At 42.4% G+C, this 19,169-nt stretch overlaps 1 protein-coding gene across 4 annotated transcripts in view; it reads right to left on the bottom strand.

The window, feature by feature from the left end:
- LOC306915717 (SH3 and cysteine-rich domain-containing protein 2-like) overlaps positions 1 to 19,169 on the bottom strand; it is a 59,307-nt gene that overhangs the window by 32,588 nt on the left and 7,550 nt on the right. The window contains exon 1 of one of the 4 annotated variants that reach the window (XM_079493259.1): positions 10,600 to 10,916. The exons of the other annotated variants lie outside the window; for them this stretch is intronic. Within the exon in view, the coding sequence (XP_079349385.1) occupies positions 10,600 to 10,662 (63 nt within the window). The 5' untranslated portion in view covers positions 10,663 to 10,916. Of the gene's footprint in view, positions 1 to 10,599; positions 10,917 to 19,169 lie in introns of those variants that run through there. 4 annotated transcript variants of the gene reach the window in all.

Genomic DNA, 19,169 nt, shown 5'->3' with positions numbered 1-19,169 from the left:
GAAAGTGGAAGTGTGTACACATGCATGTTGGCGTTTGTTCACGTACGTTCCCATTCCACTCAGACAGTAATAGCGGCAGGACCTGTCACTATTAGCTGTCAGAGTGAAGGTGCAGAGTGGGAAGGGAAATTTTTAATATTTCAGCCAGGAGAAGCGAGGCCTGTCAAGGAGAGAGAACGTCTGTCTGGAGAGTGGAGTTGACTCCTCTCCATCCTCTGACTTGTCCTTACCATGACAAACTTGGCATACGCACATCTTTTTTCCCAGGAAACCACAAAATTTGCCATCCCTTGCGACTTCCATGCGAAGTCAATACCCCTTAAAATTCACATTTGATTACTTTTATTGAGCGGCTGCCCACCTTGGCACTTGATGCATTGATGCACAACAAACACCAGTGTTTATCTTTCAACCTGCCTGCCCTCTTCCCCAGTATATACGGCCGATGCTCCGGGCCACCGCAATGAAACGATGCTAACGACAAAAGATTATGGGGAGTTGAGAGGCAATGAGCTCCAATTTATGGAAATAATGACAAGCCGTGGACTCGTACATCAACACAATGTCCTGAGAAATGAGGTCAAGGGGAGTGATACTGTGTGGACTAACTCCGCAGAAGAGTGTAACTTCTGTTTGGACAGAAAAGGTTGCCAAAGTACTTAAGGTCACTGCACTCGGCTGTGATCCTGCTACCTGGGAAATGGATGTAATATTTCTCAATCTGGCATCTAATTTTAATGAAGTCTGTCTGTGACTTTCATCTTTCATCTTCAAATGAAAGTAAGATGAAATAAAAACTGGGAAACTGGGTCGTTAAAGCAGCTAACGAATAGATATTTAGATGCAACACAAGGAAGAGGGATTTAGTAGCAGAATGTACAGTAAATAAATACACGAGTCTCAACAAAATTGAAATCAATAGATCATGTCTTTAAAGATATCTAAAACCGAAGAGACCACATTTGTAACGATCACATCTTCAGAACCTGACAAAAATAGCTTTGCTAAGTGGATGATACTTTGTGGGTGATATTTTTCATTCCGCGTTCAATCGATGTAGAGATTCTGTGTTTGAGTTAATTTGCTTGTGCATCTCAATTTAACAGAGAATGGCATTGGCTAGAATAATGGAACACATTGTGCCCCTTGTCTGTTCACGTGACTCTCTGCATACATACAGTGTGTACTGTACAGCGTGTGTTAACTTGCACACGTCATGTGACTCTGAGTGTTTGCGTGCAACCTCTGACGCTAACATGCACATGTTTTCCGCAGCACCAGTTGAGCTGTCAGCGAAGCTCCAATGTGCACACCTTTGCAGCAAACTCTAATCAATAATGTTGAGTAGCTTCCACCTTGTTTCTGCCTTAAGCCACGGCTTCACAGCCACCAATTAGAGTGAGTGATGACAAGAGGTCTCTGTTGACCCATTAGTGAGTAGCCTACCTCGCAGCACGGGTGTGTTTCTAGCGGTAGCCCAGTCCACGCTCTCTCTAATGGTCTGTTATTTTGGCTTGACTGGTGGCCCATTCTATTACGGAGGTTACTTTCCATTAGTTGATTTCCCTTCTTTTTTTTTTTTTATACCCGTCCGACCGTCTTCTCTCTGTAGGAGTCCGCCTGTTTAATCTGAGCCCAAATAGAACCACATTGACCCTGACCTGGGTCTCAACATACACCTGAACCCAATGCTGGGCCTATAATGACAGACGTATAAAATAAATTAATGAACAATCAGCAAAAATAGATGAACATTTCAGTGTAAATAGCTGGAAATTTGGTGAAAACAGACAAAAAATCTACAAGGTCAAAGCGAGTCGCTTCACGCCGCTTTTCAAGCTTGTGAAACTGCTACTTTTGATACTTTTGTGAAAAAGTAGCAGAAAACCCACAAATGTAGAATATGGAAATAAGATTATATAGTCTCTATAACGCACAGCAAATTGCATTGTGAGAGTTATTTTTGTAACGTAACACCATTTTAAGTGGTTAAGATGACATGTGCAATAAAATGCCAATTATTATAAATTATGTTGAGACACATTTTCTGATTGCACAAGTGTACACCTTTACAAAAACACTAAGTCTCAGCTGCTGACCTTTATGAGATCCAAGCAAAAAAGTACTTTCATTATAGGTTAATTTGGTCCAATAAATACCCTTCAGAAAAATTGGCCAGTCCGCTTAAATGGCGCATTATTCACATAATTCCAAACTTCCTCAACTACCCTCCTGTACAAATCTGCATAATGCAGCCGTGCGTTAGATGAGTGCAGTTAATCATGAATACAATGATGAATGGCAGCCCATAAAAGAATCTGCCAGCATTGTAAAAGCAGAAGGGGTCATGACCTTTCTATGGCTATGCCCTAGTCACCCTGATCTTTATTATAATTATTAATGTTACTACCTGTTTCATTTCTTGTTATTGTTACTATTATTATTATTATTATTGTTAATATTAATATTATTAATATCATAATTATGTATTTTCATTAATGTTTTAATTTTATTATAACTAGCTTAAGCTCCTTTGGCAGCTTTAAGGAAGGCCACTCGATAAGCCCTTCTGGGGTTTTTTTGTCCTTCCGGCACATTTTCTTTTCTGATTTTTTTATTTATTTTTTCATACAAATGTATTTCATTCCATTTGAAATTTCCTTTGTTTTTCTTTTAATGTACATCACGTGCAAATAAAACTAAACTAAACTAAACTAATGGCTAATCACAGTGCAGTGAACATATCAAAGGTTTGTTTATACTCTGTCATACAACAACTAAAACGACCTATTTTCAACCAAAGAAAGTGTTGCAGTCAGAGCCGTGTCTGTCTGAGAGCCACACCGGTCCTGCAGTAAACGAAGCCTTATTCAGCAGTTCTCAACTTCCATTCCACCACTCTGGTTAGAGCCGAAGGCCTGCCAAAGAAAGACTCACAGCCAGGTGCTATGGTGACATTCATTGCCTCTCTCTCGTAATGCACAGAGATGCCCCATGTGAGCCAAAGGACGCGTTAACTGCCTTGGAAGTCCCTTGGGCCCTTTTCACACATCGGCATGACCAATTATTCACATAAAAATGCAGGTGTGATAGTACCCGACGTGTCGGACGCCGATTGTTTAAACCACCGTGGGATGCGGTTTAGGATGCATTGAGTCACTAAATTGATCTATAAAGTGTAAATAGAATGGTCTCTCTACTCCTTTCATTCAAACATTGCTGGTGAAGATTGAATAGCATGCAGTTTTGTTTTGAGCTGGCAGCAGATGCAAGAATTGTGTCTGAAATGGCAGTTTAAGAGGGGGGGGGTCTCTACAGGAGCTATAGACGTTTAACGATAGATAGGAAGGATGGAGATCTTAGCCCATTAGATTCCCATTGGCTACATGCCCAGACACATTTTCTTATAGCAGTAAATGCAATATGAAACAAGTTGCATTAATTTAAAATGTGAAGAGTAATTTGTGCTGAATTTCAATAAAAACTCACACATCAAATTGTGTGAAGTGGGATGAAGTACCTTTGGGGGTACGCACAAAGTCCATAGACTTGGCTTTCCACATGATGTTACGGGGTGGGCATGAATAAGACAAACATAAAAAGTCCATCTAGACTTGGCTGCCACATGACGACAGAAATGTGACAGAAAACGGTTCCAAGGTTTTTCCGTTGAGTGCATGCATCATTTTGGCGGGAGTGTAGGGGGGCCCACACCTTGCAGACAGACACTCACGACTAAGTGGTCACACAACTAGAGTTGTTTACGATACCGATACGGCGATGCCAGTATCGGGAAAAGCTGCCAATACTGGCTAAAATGCTTGTATCAGTATCTGTGAGTATGTCTATGCCATTCTGACACCATGTAATTTATCACACTAGAGTGGCCGGGCAGGGGCCCTGCCCAGAGCCCGGGCACAGGACTTTTGTGGCGGTTCTGGACAACAATTATTAATGGAATTTTATATTTATTCCTAGAAAAGTGGTTCTCAAACCTTTTAATTTCAAGGACCCCCATAACTCTCAGAGTTACAGACCTGTATATAAGGGTCCATTTGGACCACTGTCCTAGATTTGTTTAAATTACACACAATACACTGGTATCGGATCGGTATGGTATCGACCGATACATACAGTTGGGTGCCACCGATATTGTCCCTTATCATTTGACCCATTTAGGCCTGACCTCAACATTTTCAGAAATCCTTCTAAATCTTCCAGTTTTCTGAAATAAATATTTTCACGATTTTTCAAAAATAGCAGACCTACAAGCTCGTAGCGCGCCACTCGGTGGCGTGCTATGAGCTTGTAGCTAAATAGCTAAATTATAACATAATGTTTAAAACACCAAAAGGGGTTCCCGCCCAAAATGGGTTAACTGTCCTTTTGCGCAGATCACGCAAACCTCAGCAAAAAGAAAAGGACAATATCGATGGCCTCCAACTGTAAGTTATGGGAATATATCTGTACATCTCATGTGGTTATTATGAAAAATATGCCAGTGATAAACGATATGAAAAAGAATGTATGACGTTAGTTCAAAGAAGAAGAACGCACACCATTCCCTTTGAGCTGCCGGCTGCAGTTGAAGAACTGAGAGAAGATTAATCCGGCTATACTTTGAATCTTCTCTCAGTATGACTATAAACACATGGACCCTAGGGCTAACCTATTCTGGGACTATAAACACATGGACCCTAGGGGCCAGGGCTAACCTATTCTGACTATAAACACATGGACCCTAGGGCTAACCTATTCTGGGGTGAACATTCGGTGAAAATAGACCTCCAAGCTCACAAGGCCTCGCCAATGTGAGGCATTGTGAGCTTGTGGGTCAGCTATATTTGGCAAAGAGATTTGGTGTAGAGGGAAATACTAACCAGTGGTGGAAAAAGTAGGCCCTACTAAATACTAAAAAGTATCAAAGTTAAACGATCAAATGTAAAAGTACTAAGAATGTCTTTTCAAATGTCTCAAAAGGATACAAATGTAATAGCCGAAGTAATGGTCAATGTATGTTTTGTAATAATTTAAATCAACAAAGTAACTAGTAACTAAGTTTTCAAATAGCTGTAGTCGAGTAAAAAGTACAATATTTGCCTCTGATATGTACTGGAGTAGAAGAGTAGAAGTAGAAGTAACTACAAGTATTGGAAATTGTACCCCTTTTTGGTGTTAGCATTATGTTATGCTTTAGCTATTGAAAAATAGCAGATCTACAAGCTCAGCGCGCCACTCGGTGGCGCGCTATGAGCTTGTAGATCTGCTATTCTTGAGAAATTGAAGAACCACTGACATAGAAACATAGCTTTTTCAGAAAACTGTCAGGATGTAGAAGACATTTTTAGAATCTGATCTCAGGTCAAAATGGGTTAAGTACAGTGTCAGTACATGAGTAATTGTATAGTTACTTTCCAACACTAGATTTAGCATAGAGCCCTAGTCCTGAGGGACTCAATTCTTCTATTATGGGTTAAGTGGTTAATACCCACATTATGTTCAGAAAATGGGTATTGGCTCCTCCCTCCCAGTTACCCCGCATGCCCCCTGGAAATGATAGGAGCCCAAAAGCGGTGCAGTGTGGAACACCACATTTGACACAGTAAATCCCCAAAGCGCTCTCTTTTCTCCGCCTGTCTCTCTGCTATAGATGCCGTCGAAGCTATTTCTGGCGTGTGTAATGCTAGAGACCTGTCACCGTCAGGACAAGTGATGGCAATTAGCTCAATGCAGAGCGAGCCAGGGATATGGAAACGCGCACGTCTGTGGAAGATGTGAGGAAGAGGAAGAGGATGGGGGGGGGGGGGGGGTGGGGGGGGGGGGGGGGGGGGTAATGAATGAGAAGGGAGACAGAAAGAAAGAGTGACGTAGAGCGAAAGAGCAATTAAGGAGACAAGGTGGGGTCAAGTAACGGCATATATGTCTCTGGATGTGGATCTCGGACTTATATAACAGCATAATCATCTATGACGAATGACTTCAATTTACACTATAGGATCCGAGCCCCATTGACGTCCTTTATAACATTTTAATATACTGTATATATTAAAAAAATAACTAAAGATTATGTGAAACACATCAGTCCAGTGGTTTGTGAGATTAGCTCTCCAGAGAATCAAACAAACACACAGACCCTCTTCTAGACAACTCGCCTGCTACAGAACCACGATGGAAAACAAATAAAGTCCTCCTTATATACATGCTCCTTCCGACGTCAGGGGAGGGAGAACTGCCTTTTCAGACAGGCTTTGCAAACTAGTTCAGAGACTCAGGACATCTCTGGGGATGCAGATGTTTTGAGAACAAGTTCTGAGAGCACTCATCAGAAGTTCTGAATGATGACAATGAGAATCCTGGTCTCTAAACTGCCTCCCCCTGGCCAGCCGGGGCGCCTGATGGAAGGGAAAGGAACTGGTTGGAATAACGCGTTCCTTCCAGGCTCTACGTCCTACCTGGGGAAACTCCCCCCTGTCAGGTGAAAAGAAGCGGCTTGGATTGCTCATGCATTGAAGGAAGCATGAGGTCAGTTCGTTGCTCTCCCAAGTTTGGCGGAGGGAGTGTAGATCTTAGATTTATAAGATTTTAGATGGGTTTTTTTTTTTTTTTTACAACTTTATTTATAGGATTTTCAATTTTGGTAGACAAACAACCCCACATATACCCCACCCTCCCCGGTTCCATAGATGTTTTGTTTTTAACAAATAATCTGAGAGATAAACAGAGTAGAGCCCAGGATTACATTAGATAATTGACACTGGGTGAAAAAATTGGTTACAAAATCATGAAAAAAAAAACATTCTGAATCCTTTCCGAGAGCTTCATAAGAGCATGTGCCATGTATTGCGATTGACTCCGAGAGTACACAAATGTAACCAAAATGCACCGGGAAGAGTCAACTCGGCTTGTCCACTCAGAGTACGGATAAATCGTACTGTGCAGTGATTGAAACCGCCATTGATGCAGCAGCTTTGGTGTTCACTCCCCGACAGACATAGGCAGACAGACAGACAGATAGGCAGACAGACAGGCAGGCAGACAGACAGGCAGACAGACAGGCGTCGAGGCGGAGCAGACATGGTCTTGTTCTGCTGGCTGTTTGAAGATGCGCACAAAGTCTTGAGATGCACTGGAGGTAGCTATAAATAGGCTGTAGTGTGGAACACTGTGATAAATTAATGATTAAGAGGAAAGAGGGTGTTTGGGATGTGGTGTCTGAGCGGCGGACGAGGCACAGGCTAATGAGCCGCTTTGGTCTCATTTGTGTGCTTTTCTGTCGCACACATGTTGTGCACACAGTAAAATCCTGAGTGTTAATTTACAAACTGATGAATTGAACACAGAGGTGCAGACTGCAGCGTCGGCAGTATAATGTCATTGTGTCCGTGTGTCTTTGACTCCGAAAGACATATTGGGTTTAATTTGGCAGCGGCTGTTATTCCCTGGATTGTATGGTACACCATTTTAGATGGAGAGAGAATAAATGTGCACACACTGGATAGTTGCTCCCTCACAACGGTGGCCGTGGCTGAGTGGGTAAAGGCCATCTGGACATTGGAAGGTTGCCGGTTAGACCCTCAGCCTGACCAGTCTACGTGCCAAAGTGTCCCTGAGCAAGACACTAATAACAGCTCCAATTGTGAGGCCTACAGATATATATCAATAGCGACGTTTTTTAAATAAATGGCAAATGTCGCAAATTTTAACCTTTTATACAAAGTGCCCTACAATGTGCATTACATTCACACAACAGGCAGCACATACTGTAGTGTACACATAAACTATAAATGCATACGGTACATATGCATAGGCATACAGTACATCAGGGGTGCCCACACTTTTTGGACTTGAGAGCTACTTTCACAATGACCAGCTTAACAAGATCTACCCACCAATTCGCATTGCTGAAAATAGTTACAAAATGTACCTGAGGGGGCTTTGGAATAATGGCACTTGCGTTACATAAGAAATAGGAAATTGAGGGGAAAAATAGAATTGGTATTTTTTTTATATAACTTTGTAATGCTACTGATGTTTGTGCGCAACACTCTTGAAAACAAAGTATTGCATTGTGGGTTTGAACTGACAGCCCCTTTTTGATGTCACTCAATCAAGTCACCTTATTTCACGTGTCAGATGCCCCCAAAAAATATAGTTTTTATATTAAATTATATTTTTATACATGCCATGTGGTCTACCTACACAGCCTTTGTGATCTACTGGTAGATCGCGATCTACCTTTTGGGCACCCCTGCAGTACATAATGGACTTTTAGATAAGCATAGTTTAAAATAAATAAAAAACTGTAATACAGTACAGACTGGTTTGTGCACTCTGCATAATATAATGTATAAACCTGATTAGCATTATATTAGCATCTGCATTTGAATACACAACCACGACCTTGAGGAGAACTGAATCCCATCACCACAACACTTTCTTCACAGACACAGTTCAACAGCTGAGAACCCTTAAAGGACCACTTCACCACTTTTCAACTTCTCTTCCTATAATTGAATGCCACAGACGAATAATATTCGTAAAGTCATAAAGTCCACACTATTGATCCATAATGTATAAATGATAGATAAGGGTTCAGGACAACAAGGCCTTTTCGTGGAGGGGTCAGAATGAAATTTGGACATAGACTGTTTTTCGTCTGTGGTTATTGGTCCTCACTAATGTTCATGATAAAATACCACCAGTTTGTGTCTCATGGGCAGTTCAGAAACCCGTCCACCAGTGACATCATCGATGGGGAATCCAAGCTAATAGAAACTGCAGCTGGCGTTCTTTTCCTGAAAAGTGGCAATGCAAAAATGGAAGCCATCGTTCTCACGATAATACAAATCTAAATATATTTTAAAACAAATCTTGTTTAAAAAAGATCTGCCTAACGATGATGTCACTGGTGGACGGGTTTCTGAACTTCCCACAGCCCTCCTATGAGACACAGACCGAGTAGAAAGAAATGGTGGTGTTTTATCATGAACATTAGTGAGGACCAATTATATGAAGAGATGTTGAAAAGTGGTGAAGTGGTCCTTTAAGATAGATTAAACCCTTCAAAAGCATGACACAGTCAGCTTCAAGCCTCATGAAATGTTCGTATTGACATGCACATTAATTTTGATTTGTACATTTTACCAGATTAGAGCAGTGATTGTTAACCGCTTTCAACCTGGTGTCTCTATTTATTTATATAAATATGTTGATTTAATTGATAGTTAGTGGAGAGTAGAGGAGTACAATATAGCAAAATTTGCTATTGCAGTTTGAATCCCAGCTGGACGAATCATTTAAAGGTTCACAGGATACACACACGCTTTGAAAGTGACAAATCAATGTTTTACTCTTTTTCAAATGTTCACAACATGTTGCATGGTAATGTTTGTGAACTTGTAGATCAGTTATTTATGCTATTCATAATACAATGACAGTAGTAGTACAATGATACTAGTGTCTGCATGAGCGGCGAACTGCCACAAAGCTGGGTACACATACTTTTGAAAGAAATAGACTGCATCTAATTTAATTCCTCAAACTGAGCGCAGCACAGATGTTATGAATTGACTCTTGACTTAGCCTGTAAATAAATCAAACTGAAACACAAATTTGACAAGGAACCGTGTGTGTGTGTGTGTGTGTGTGTGTGTGTGTGTGTGTGTGTGTGTGTGTGTGTGTGTGTGTGTGTGTGTGTGTGTGTGTGTGTGTGTGTGTGTGTGTGTGTGTGTGTGCAGGATTAGAAAATAAGGTATTTCAGCGGTCTCTGCATCGCCAAAGTACTGTAGGAAAGGGAAAGCAACACAAATTATTGCAAATTACTTTTGGACAGATCCTTCGCAGTGAATTCTGGGTGTTGTAGGACCAGCCAGCTACACTAGTATACGTATACTGTTGCAAATCAGACCAAGAAATAGTGCTTACTCAACCGATATGACAGTGGAGAATTAATTTAACTGAGCACTCTCAGAGCCGATGGCAGCTCTACTGGTGACAAGCCTCAGAGGGGACTTGTGTTGCACCCTGTCAATTATTTCCCTTGTAATGGCATGCCTTTAGGACCCTGTGAGTCCTGAGAGAGGAAGGGAGGGTACAGTATATGAAAGATCTAGTGAGAAATAGCAAACAGTGCAGTAGTGAAAATTGGAACATTGTTTAGGGTTGGTGTTTTTATTAAAGATTCTATGTGAAATGTGTGTATGTGTAGTGTATATGAAATGTGCTATATAAATACATTTGGCTTGACTTTTAAAAGGATTGCTTGTGACGAGTATAGCCTGGGAGGCATACCATTTTCGTGTTTATGATCCGGTCGGGAGCGGATGGTAACTTATGTCATGTTGTAGTCACTGGTTTGTAGTCATCAGGCTGGAAACCCCAAACCGGAATCAGTATTACCCAAAATTCCCTGTGATCAAGGGCATCATAATTTTAGTGCCTATAGAGGGTATGCGCGTGACATCATCATCAAACCAGGAAGTTATGCAGGAACGCATACTGAGTGGCAAAAAACTACTTTCTGGCCTTGATAGCCCATACATCCACACACAAAAGTCATATCTGATTGCATTAAACAACATTAAACAATGTTAAACTCACTTTGCCTGTTGCTTTGCCACTCGATTTGCCACTCGATGTGCCATTCACTTTAAGCATGCGCATACTCTCTATACCAATAAAAGCCTTGATGCGGCGTACAAATCCGACAAGTTTCTTCAAGTGCTTCTTGGGATAGTTTGTTTGGTATATCCATCGTTTATTCCAACTCGTAGGAGCGACTGGTGAGACAAAAAACAAACGGCTGCTAGCGGAAGCCCAAAACAAAGCGAAAACGGAAACCCCAAACCGGAATAAGAGGGTTTTTTCTTTTTTTTAGCCGTGGTCTAGACCGGAATCACTGGATCATACGGGCGATTTAAGAACACAGAGCAGGCTTTCCTCCGAGGTGTAATTTAAAGGCTGGTGACCCGAGTTTATGTCACCAGTAGAGAGTGAAATGATGTTGAAATGAAGTGTACCGTGTACGGTATCCATGACTGAGAATAGTATTTCTGTCTGGGGCAGCAGTGGTTCCTGGAGGTAGAGAGACTGGCCGCTTGGTAATCAGAAAGTTCCTAGTTCGTACCCCGACTCCCCCTGGTTTAGTGGCAGTGTCCTTGAGCAAGACACTGAACCCCTATACTGCTCTCGATGAGGTTGGAGGTTGGTGCCTTGCACAGTTCCTCCAATGTTGGTGTGGGAATGTGTGTGGGGATGTGGGAATGTAAGGATAAAAGCGCCATATAAATGCACCGTTTATTTGTTTATTTTAGTTACTTGTATGAACAGCTTTAAATATGCTTTCTGTTTCTTCCTCAGAAATATGTCAACAGTTTAGAAAATACAAGCCGATAAGCCCAGTCTCCACTTTCACAAACAAGTCGTGTCTTCAAACAGAAAATCCCCCTGTTGGAGGTGACAGTACTGATGCAAAACGGTCTGCATGTATTATGGTCTGTGTATGCTCTATTTATACTTTGTCTTATGATGGTGTCACGCTCTGCAAATAGATAATCTACAAGCTCACAACGTGTCACGGATGCGGCACATTTTGAGCTTGTAAATCTGCTATTCTCGGTGCATGCATGACATCATTGTTCAGATTGTTGGAGCATAAATTAGGCATTAATCTGTTACTGCTCCCCGTTAGCGCATCACCCCACATTTACACACATCAAAAGTAAATGTCCCGTACAATTCTGATGATATTTAAAGCTTATGGAAGCCAAGCCTTCATTTATTTATTGCAATCTGAGGATAATCCCAAAATGGGCAAAGATTAATATTTTGAGCCTTGTTTTGAGTCCTGATTGACCTTCCGTGTAATTCATCTGATTTCAGTAGACGCAGTGGCCCATGAAGGGGAAGTACTGTCAATGTTACGTAAGACCTAAGTAAATTAACCTTTCCAATAATTGCATGTTCATTTCAGATCAGAACATGATGTCATTCATTACTCCGAACACAGCCGTGCATAATTGATCACTAATCAGTAAGCGTATTAGAGAGTAGGCCTAGTCAAGTCAATACAGCTCGGAATAAATTAAATCTACGGGAAAGAAAATGTTTCTTTACACAGTTTTTGGGGCACAGACCTTTGTTTCAAATTTTATTTAGAAATTTGAAATTGGCTGATAAGCCCCTTGAGAGATGCATCATCTCGTTTCCAAGGGGGTCCTTGAGTTCAACACAATCCAACAACACAGAAATAAAATATCAACATAGTAACAAGGAGCTCTCCCACCGTTTCAAACACACTAAATCAGTTTCCAGTGGCATCTAAAACAAATGACATTAAATAGACTAGAATAGGCTTGACCCAGGTATTTATCAGTGGTGTAAAGTAACTAAGTACCTTTACTAAGTACTGAAAATAGCTGATCTACAAGATCACAATATCTACAAGCTCAGGTATTTACAATCATCAAATGTTTTATACGCATCCACCCTATTATAGTCAAATTGCGTGCAAAGCCAGCACAGAGATTATGATGCTATTTTTGCTCCCAAAGGCTCAAAATTACAAATTGGTACAGGTTTTTTTAATTAAGCTCTCAGTTGAGGAAAAATCACGATAAGAGCTCTTTGAAATGTTGAACTCTGCCATTAATCCCTGTGATTAGATCTAACCTGAAGGGAACAGCAAATCAAATCAATGGCCTCCCACGGCTCAGTCAATTTCCCTTCCTCCTTGAGTCTGGCACTCACAACTTTAGCGTCGGAGAGGGAGAGAGAGAGAGAGAGAGTAAAACCATTTTCTAAATACCAAAAATAGCATATCTTCAAGCTACGAGTTTGTATACCTATTTTCACTACTGATTATACAGTTTATAATTGTATGATCATACGAGTATAATTATACAGCTTAAGTTGTTAAATTAACACAGATTTTACTGTAGCCTACTTTATGAACCTTATGTTGTTGCAGCCAATTGGCTACAGTTGACGAAACCCCAGTGCTGGACATACAAGTTAAGAACTCAACCCCAGTACTTCAAAAGCATCTAGATAGTCAAGTACTGGAGTACTTGCTTTTAACCCTGTAAGACCCGGATATATTTCTACTTGCAAAAAAGAGATTTCAACCTTACTACTACTTTGTACTACTAGGACTACTGTTAAAAAAATGTTTAAAAAAAAAGTATTCCAAATTTGTCACAAATTACAAGATTACAAGATCTTACAGAAAAACAAATAAATAATCAATAATAGTGCAGATAGCAGATTATGTCGCGTCGTTGTTTTCACTAATATTTGAAACAGAGTGTAAGTGGCACAATGTACTTTTTACTCGACTCAAAAGTACAATATTTGTCTTTGAAAGTGAAAGTCATACTGTAAGTATCCAAAAGTACAAATACTCCTACATAAACTGTGTAGGAGTGTTTTACCTAAGTTCAGTACTCAAGTAAATGTACATCATTACCGGCATCCACACTGCATTGGCTCCTGTTGGCAAAAACACCACCTGCTGACATGTGTGAAAGTGCATGTGTGAAAGTGCATGGGTGAAGGACCTGCATGCGTGACGGTGCATGCATGAAGTTGCATGCAGGGTGAAGGTGCACCGTGCATGTGTGAAGGTGCATGCGTGAAGGTGCATGTGTGAAGGTGCATAGGTGCATGTGTGAAGGTGCATGGGTGAAGGTGCATGTGTGAAGGTGCATAGGTGCATGTGTGAAGGTGCATGGGTGAAGGTGCATGTGTGAAGGTGCATAGGTGCATGTGTGAAGGTGCATGGGTGAAGGTGCATGGGTGAAGGACCTGCATGTGTGAAGGTGCATAATGTGAAGGTGCATGGGTGAAGGTGCATGGGTGAAGGTGCATGCGTGAAGGTGCATGCATAAAGGTGCATGTGTGAAGGTGCATGAGTTAAGGAGCTTGCGTTGAAGGTGCATGGTGCATGGGTGAAGGTGCATGGGTGAAGGTGCATGCGTGAAGGTGCATAATGTGAAGGTGCATGCGTGAAGGTGCAAAATGGGAAGGTGCATACGTGAAGGTGCATGGGTGAAGGTGCATGGGTGAAGGTGCATGCGTGAAGGTGCATAATGTGAAGGTGCATAGGTGAAGGTGCACCTTCACGCATGCACCTTCACGCATGCGTGAAGGTGCATAATGTGAAGGTGCATGGGTGAAGGTGCATGGGTGAAGGTGCATGGGTGAAGGTGCATGGGTGAAGGTGCATGCGTGAAGGTGCATGGGTGAAGGTGCATGCGTGAAGGTGCATGCGTGAAGGTGCATGGGTGAAGGTGCATGGGTGAAGGTGCATGCGTGAAGGTGCATGGGTGAAGGTGCATGGGTGAAGGTGCATGGGTGAAGGTGCATGGGTGAAGGTGCATGGGTGAAGGTGCATGGGTGAAGGTGAAGGTGCATGCGTGAAGGTGCATGGGTGAAGGTGCATGGGTGAAGGTGCATGGGTGAAGGTCCATGGGTGAAGGTGCATGGGTGAAGGTGCATGCGTGAAGGTGCATGGGTGAAGGTGCATGGGTGAAGGTGAAGGTGCATGCGTGAAGGTGCATGGGTGAAGGTGCATGCGTGAAGGTGTGTGCTCAACAAAAGCAGCTCCCATCTTCAAATCTAGCCGTTTAATGGGTTTATCTGCATATAAGCAGCTTTAGTAATTAGCATGAGGTGAGGGCCACCTTTGATGTTGTCACAGGATTCAGAACATAATATTCCATGCACCACATGCTGAAGCCTGGCTTACACTTTGTCGTAGGACAGTCACACATGCCTGAAATACCACCAGTAGAGCTTTGTGCTGCTATTTTTGGCGTATGAATTATGCATTACAATTTGATAAGGGTTATACCTTTTTAAATTGCAACAACACGGTTGTTCGTCTATCACTCAATCACTCACTACACGCACGCACGCACGCACGCACGCACGCACGCACGCACGCACGCAACGCACACACACACACTGACAGTGACATACTGTACATACTGTACATCAGTATCTGAATGCAGTAAATCCGTAAATCCATCAGCCATTCAGTAAGGTGACGTGAGTTGTATTTAGATGTATTTGTATTTTATATGGGTTTTTCTGTTCTTGTGTATTCAAAGTGCCACCTCATTGTAGTCTATCCATTTTTAGCCCTCTGGCTTTCTATCATATAATAGTAGGTAAGTGTAGGTACTTTTATTCTGTGTTTTTAAAAGAACAAAGGAAGCACATAATACATACATATTATGCATATACATATATACATACATACATAAATCTACATACACTTGGATCCACTTATAAAAGTGGCACCGGAAAGGTGTAGGCTGAAGCCAAGGCTTATGCTGCCTACCCTTTGTGAACATGGCCTGGTTTTTTAATCATCCCAACCAGTTCGCCAGTCCGGAACAGCCACAGCAGGCTCCCAGTAGGCCAAGGAAATCACTCAAACCCTCATTTGCCAAATCTGCCACATGTTGGTGCTATACCAGCTGGCTTTATGTCCCCATATAGACCATGCCCTTTGCTACAATAGAGCGTCGCAGTCCCGCCTCCTACCCTGGACCAGGAAATGATTCTCCGTTCATTTTCCTCATAGACATTTCAGAAAGTATTTATTTAAAGACGTTTACGCCGCGGACAAAGCCAACTCGAGTCGTAACAAATCATGACAACAAACACAATTTTTTGGGCCGAACAAATAATTAGAAAGAAGAAAAAAACGGCAGGTTACAACACTTTTTTTGTTGTTTTTCTTCTTTGTAATTATTTGTTTGGTCCAAAATATTGTTTGTGTTGTCATGAGTTGTCACGACTCGAGTTGGCTTTGTCCGCGGCGTAACCGTCTTTAAATAAATACTTTAAGAAATGTCTATGGGAAAAATGCATTGGGTTTCATTTCCTGGTCCAGGGTAGGAGGCGGGACTGCGACGCTCTACAGAGATGAGAGATATGGGCGGAGTATGGGTGGAGCATGCCTAAAAAGGACTTGTTAACACATTCATATGGAATGAATTCTGGCCTCAACCAGTGCCAGTCAAATGCACGACATACCAAAGTAGAAGAAGAGATCATAATTATGGAATGTCAGAACAGGTCAGCTCCATACAGTATATGAAGATCCCCCCTGCTCCGCTCCCTCCACTCGCTCCCGGTCGCTGCCCGCACAGAATACAAAACCCTGATGCTGGCATTCAAAGCAACCAGAGGTATGGCTCCCCCATATCTTGCAAGTATGATTGAACCCTACAAACCCTCTCGCGCACTCAGATCAGCCAACGCAGGGAAGCTGGAAGTACCCTCACTAAAAACGCCAGGACATGCCTCCACACGTCCCAAACTCTTCTCCCTTCTGGCTCCAAAACTGTGGAATGCACTCCCCCGTTGTATTATGACGTCATAGCACGTCATAGTACATATGTATAGCACTAGAATTTCGCCGCCCTTTGGGCGGCGAATCCTAGTTCCGTGGGCAGCGCAATGGGAAGAAGGAAATAGCGGGATTTGACAGACTCCACTCCAGTATTGTGCCCTTGACATGTAGTAACGGATGGGTATTATTATTATTTGTTGTATTTTCACATCAAAGGAAATTAATGTAAATGAAAATAAGCAGACATGAAACTGCTGTTTACTGTTTTTGTTTGCTTACAATAAATTACTGTTTTTGGAAACCAAAAGCTGTAGAGAATGGAGCAGAACATACTGTAGTATATTTTTTGGGGGACCTTGACTGCATTATAGTAGGGCTACATTATTTTGGATTGCGGATTGCAGTGACCCCACATTGTTTGTTCGGGAACAATATTTGTAGTTACAATGAGGGCTACATGAGCCGAAGGGAGAGAAACACTTCGCCTCTCTCCAGTCCGTGCATATGGTGCTGGTACGGATCGCATCGCTGACTGACATAAACACACCGTTACAATTCAGAGGCACTTCAATAAGAAAACTCAACTAATAACGCTTGTGTGTGTTAATCTGCCCGATGCTGACGTTAGTATATAATGTTTAGATTGTTTTCCTGGCTGAATAACAACGGATCGCATCGCTGACTGACATAAACACTCCAATTCAGAGTCACCCCGCACGCACACACACACAGAATCCATGCGCCTCGGTGCGTCGCAGTTGTCATGTTTCCATGAATGAAACGGGTCGCGCAATTGTCGTGTTTACATTAATGAAACTGGTGGTGCAATTGTCGTGTTTGCATGAATTAAACGGTGTATTTATGTAATCGCGCCGCTGTCCATCCAAGTCCGAATCAGTGTGTGTGTGTCTGTGTGGGACTGTGTGTGTTGTGGAAGACGGGGAACAATGTTGCCAGGGTCGTGAATTGTAAGCGAGTTGTAGTGTGTGTAAGTAGCGTGGTGAAAGGCTTTGTTTCTGGGTCTGTTTGCTTGTTTCTGGGCCTGTTTTGATAGACCTGGCAACAGTGGCCCGTGTGTGTGTGTGTAGTGTTGTGTTCGTGTTGTTCTTCTAATGTGTGTGTGTGTAGCGTGTAACTTCCGGTGTTGCAGAAACATAAAAGCTCTCGTGGGTCACGTGGTTGGCTGTGAGCAAATGGGAGAGGGGATGTAGTGTTGCCAGGTCCGCGTATTGTAAGCGAGTGGTAGTGTGTGTAAGTAGCGTGTTGAATGGCATTGTTTCTGTGCTTGTTTTCATAGACGTGGCAACAAATTAGGCGGGGGTGTCGGTGCTTGTGGCGTGTTTGTGTTTGTTATTGATATTGATGTTGTTTGTGAGTCTGGACGGGAGCCGGCTGTAGTGGCAGTGCGATGACAATTTTTACGCGGATGGTGTTCAGTGTGGGCGTGCTGCGCGACATGAGGAGATAGCCGTGGATCGACGCGGAGGGTAAGTCTGTGACGTGTTAGTGTGTTTAGTGGGTTATTGCAGTGTGTGTTGCAGTGTGTCAGACACTCTTGGAGTGACGTAGTAGCTGGTGGCTTTTGTTCCTGGGTTGGGAACAGCGTTTTGGGCACACCTTTTCAATTGTATAATAGATAGTATAGTATATATGTATAGTTTATATGTATAGTTTAATTATATAGATATTCCACTGTTACGTTCTTAGTTTACGCATGTTTCATGATAAATGCTTTTTTTATGTGATGTATTCTCATGCTTTTTTTTTCTTGCTTAATGTAAGTCGCTCTGGATTAAGAGCGTCTGCTAAATGCCTAAATTGTAAATTGTAAGATCTAAGGGTGGTAGCGGGGACATTCTCTTAAGTGTACAGGATTTGATGAGGGCCCGGTAGGGCCGGGCCTTAATTTTCGGGCCTGTTGAGAACTCCAGTTTTCGCCGGCTGCGGCTGCACTATAATAACTTTGGGGCAGGCCCGTCTAGAGTTTGAATGGACAGATATCGGTCAAAAGGGAGACATCGAAGAGGAAGGATGGATGGGGAAGGATCAACATATGGAATGTCAGAACCCATTTACTATAGATTCCATAGTAAATGCGACTTGCGGTCGCAATAATAATATAAAAAAATTTGATTAATGCCAATTAATCAAATCTCGTAATCTCGTGGATGGCACAGTTGGGTACAGTAGCTATTCACAAGATGATCTCGTTCTGGCACAGATTCAGTTAAGTAAAAAATGTCAGTACTTCTTCCACCACTGGTCCTCAGTGATGAACATGACCGCAGGCACAGCGGTTTATCCGCGCAGAGCGAAAATGACATCAGATATTCCCCCGGGGCCACTAAGGAGAGTTGTACATTGTTGTCAGTACTGTTTAACACATCTCGCCCTCCGCGGACACTCTGTCCCGGACCGCGCTGGCTCAGCTCTTGTCTGGAATTAAATCAAAGGTGGCATTAGGTGTTGTCATTAATCAAAGTGGAGCCGGGTCAATGTTGGGTCCAAAACAGTGAGACGTACGTGGTGAAGAAAGAATTATGAGTTGATGGTTGGTTATGCTCTCTCTCTCTCTCTCTCTCTCTCTCTCTCTCTCTCTCTCTCTCTCTCTCTCTCTCTCTCTCTCTCTCTCTCTCTCTCTCTCTCTCTCTCCTCTCTCTCTCTCGTCTCTCTCTCTCTCTCTCTCTCTCTCTCTCTCTCTCTCTCTCTCTCTCTCTCTCTCTCTCTCTCTCTCTCTCTCTCTCTCCTCTCTCTCCTCTCCTTCACTTCTCAGTGGCCACAAGAGGTTGATTAAAAGGTCAACAGT

The sequence above is a fragment of the Electrona antarctica genome (assembly GCF_951216825.1).
Source record: "Electrona antarctica genome assembly, chromosome: 22".
Lineage (NCBI taxonomy): Eukaryota > Metazoa > Chordata > Actinopteri > Myctophiformes > Myctophidae > Electrona > Electrona antarctica.
This window is presented reverse-complemented; position numbering and strand designations above follow the sequence as displayed.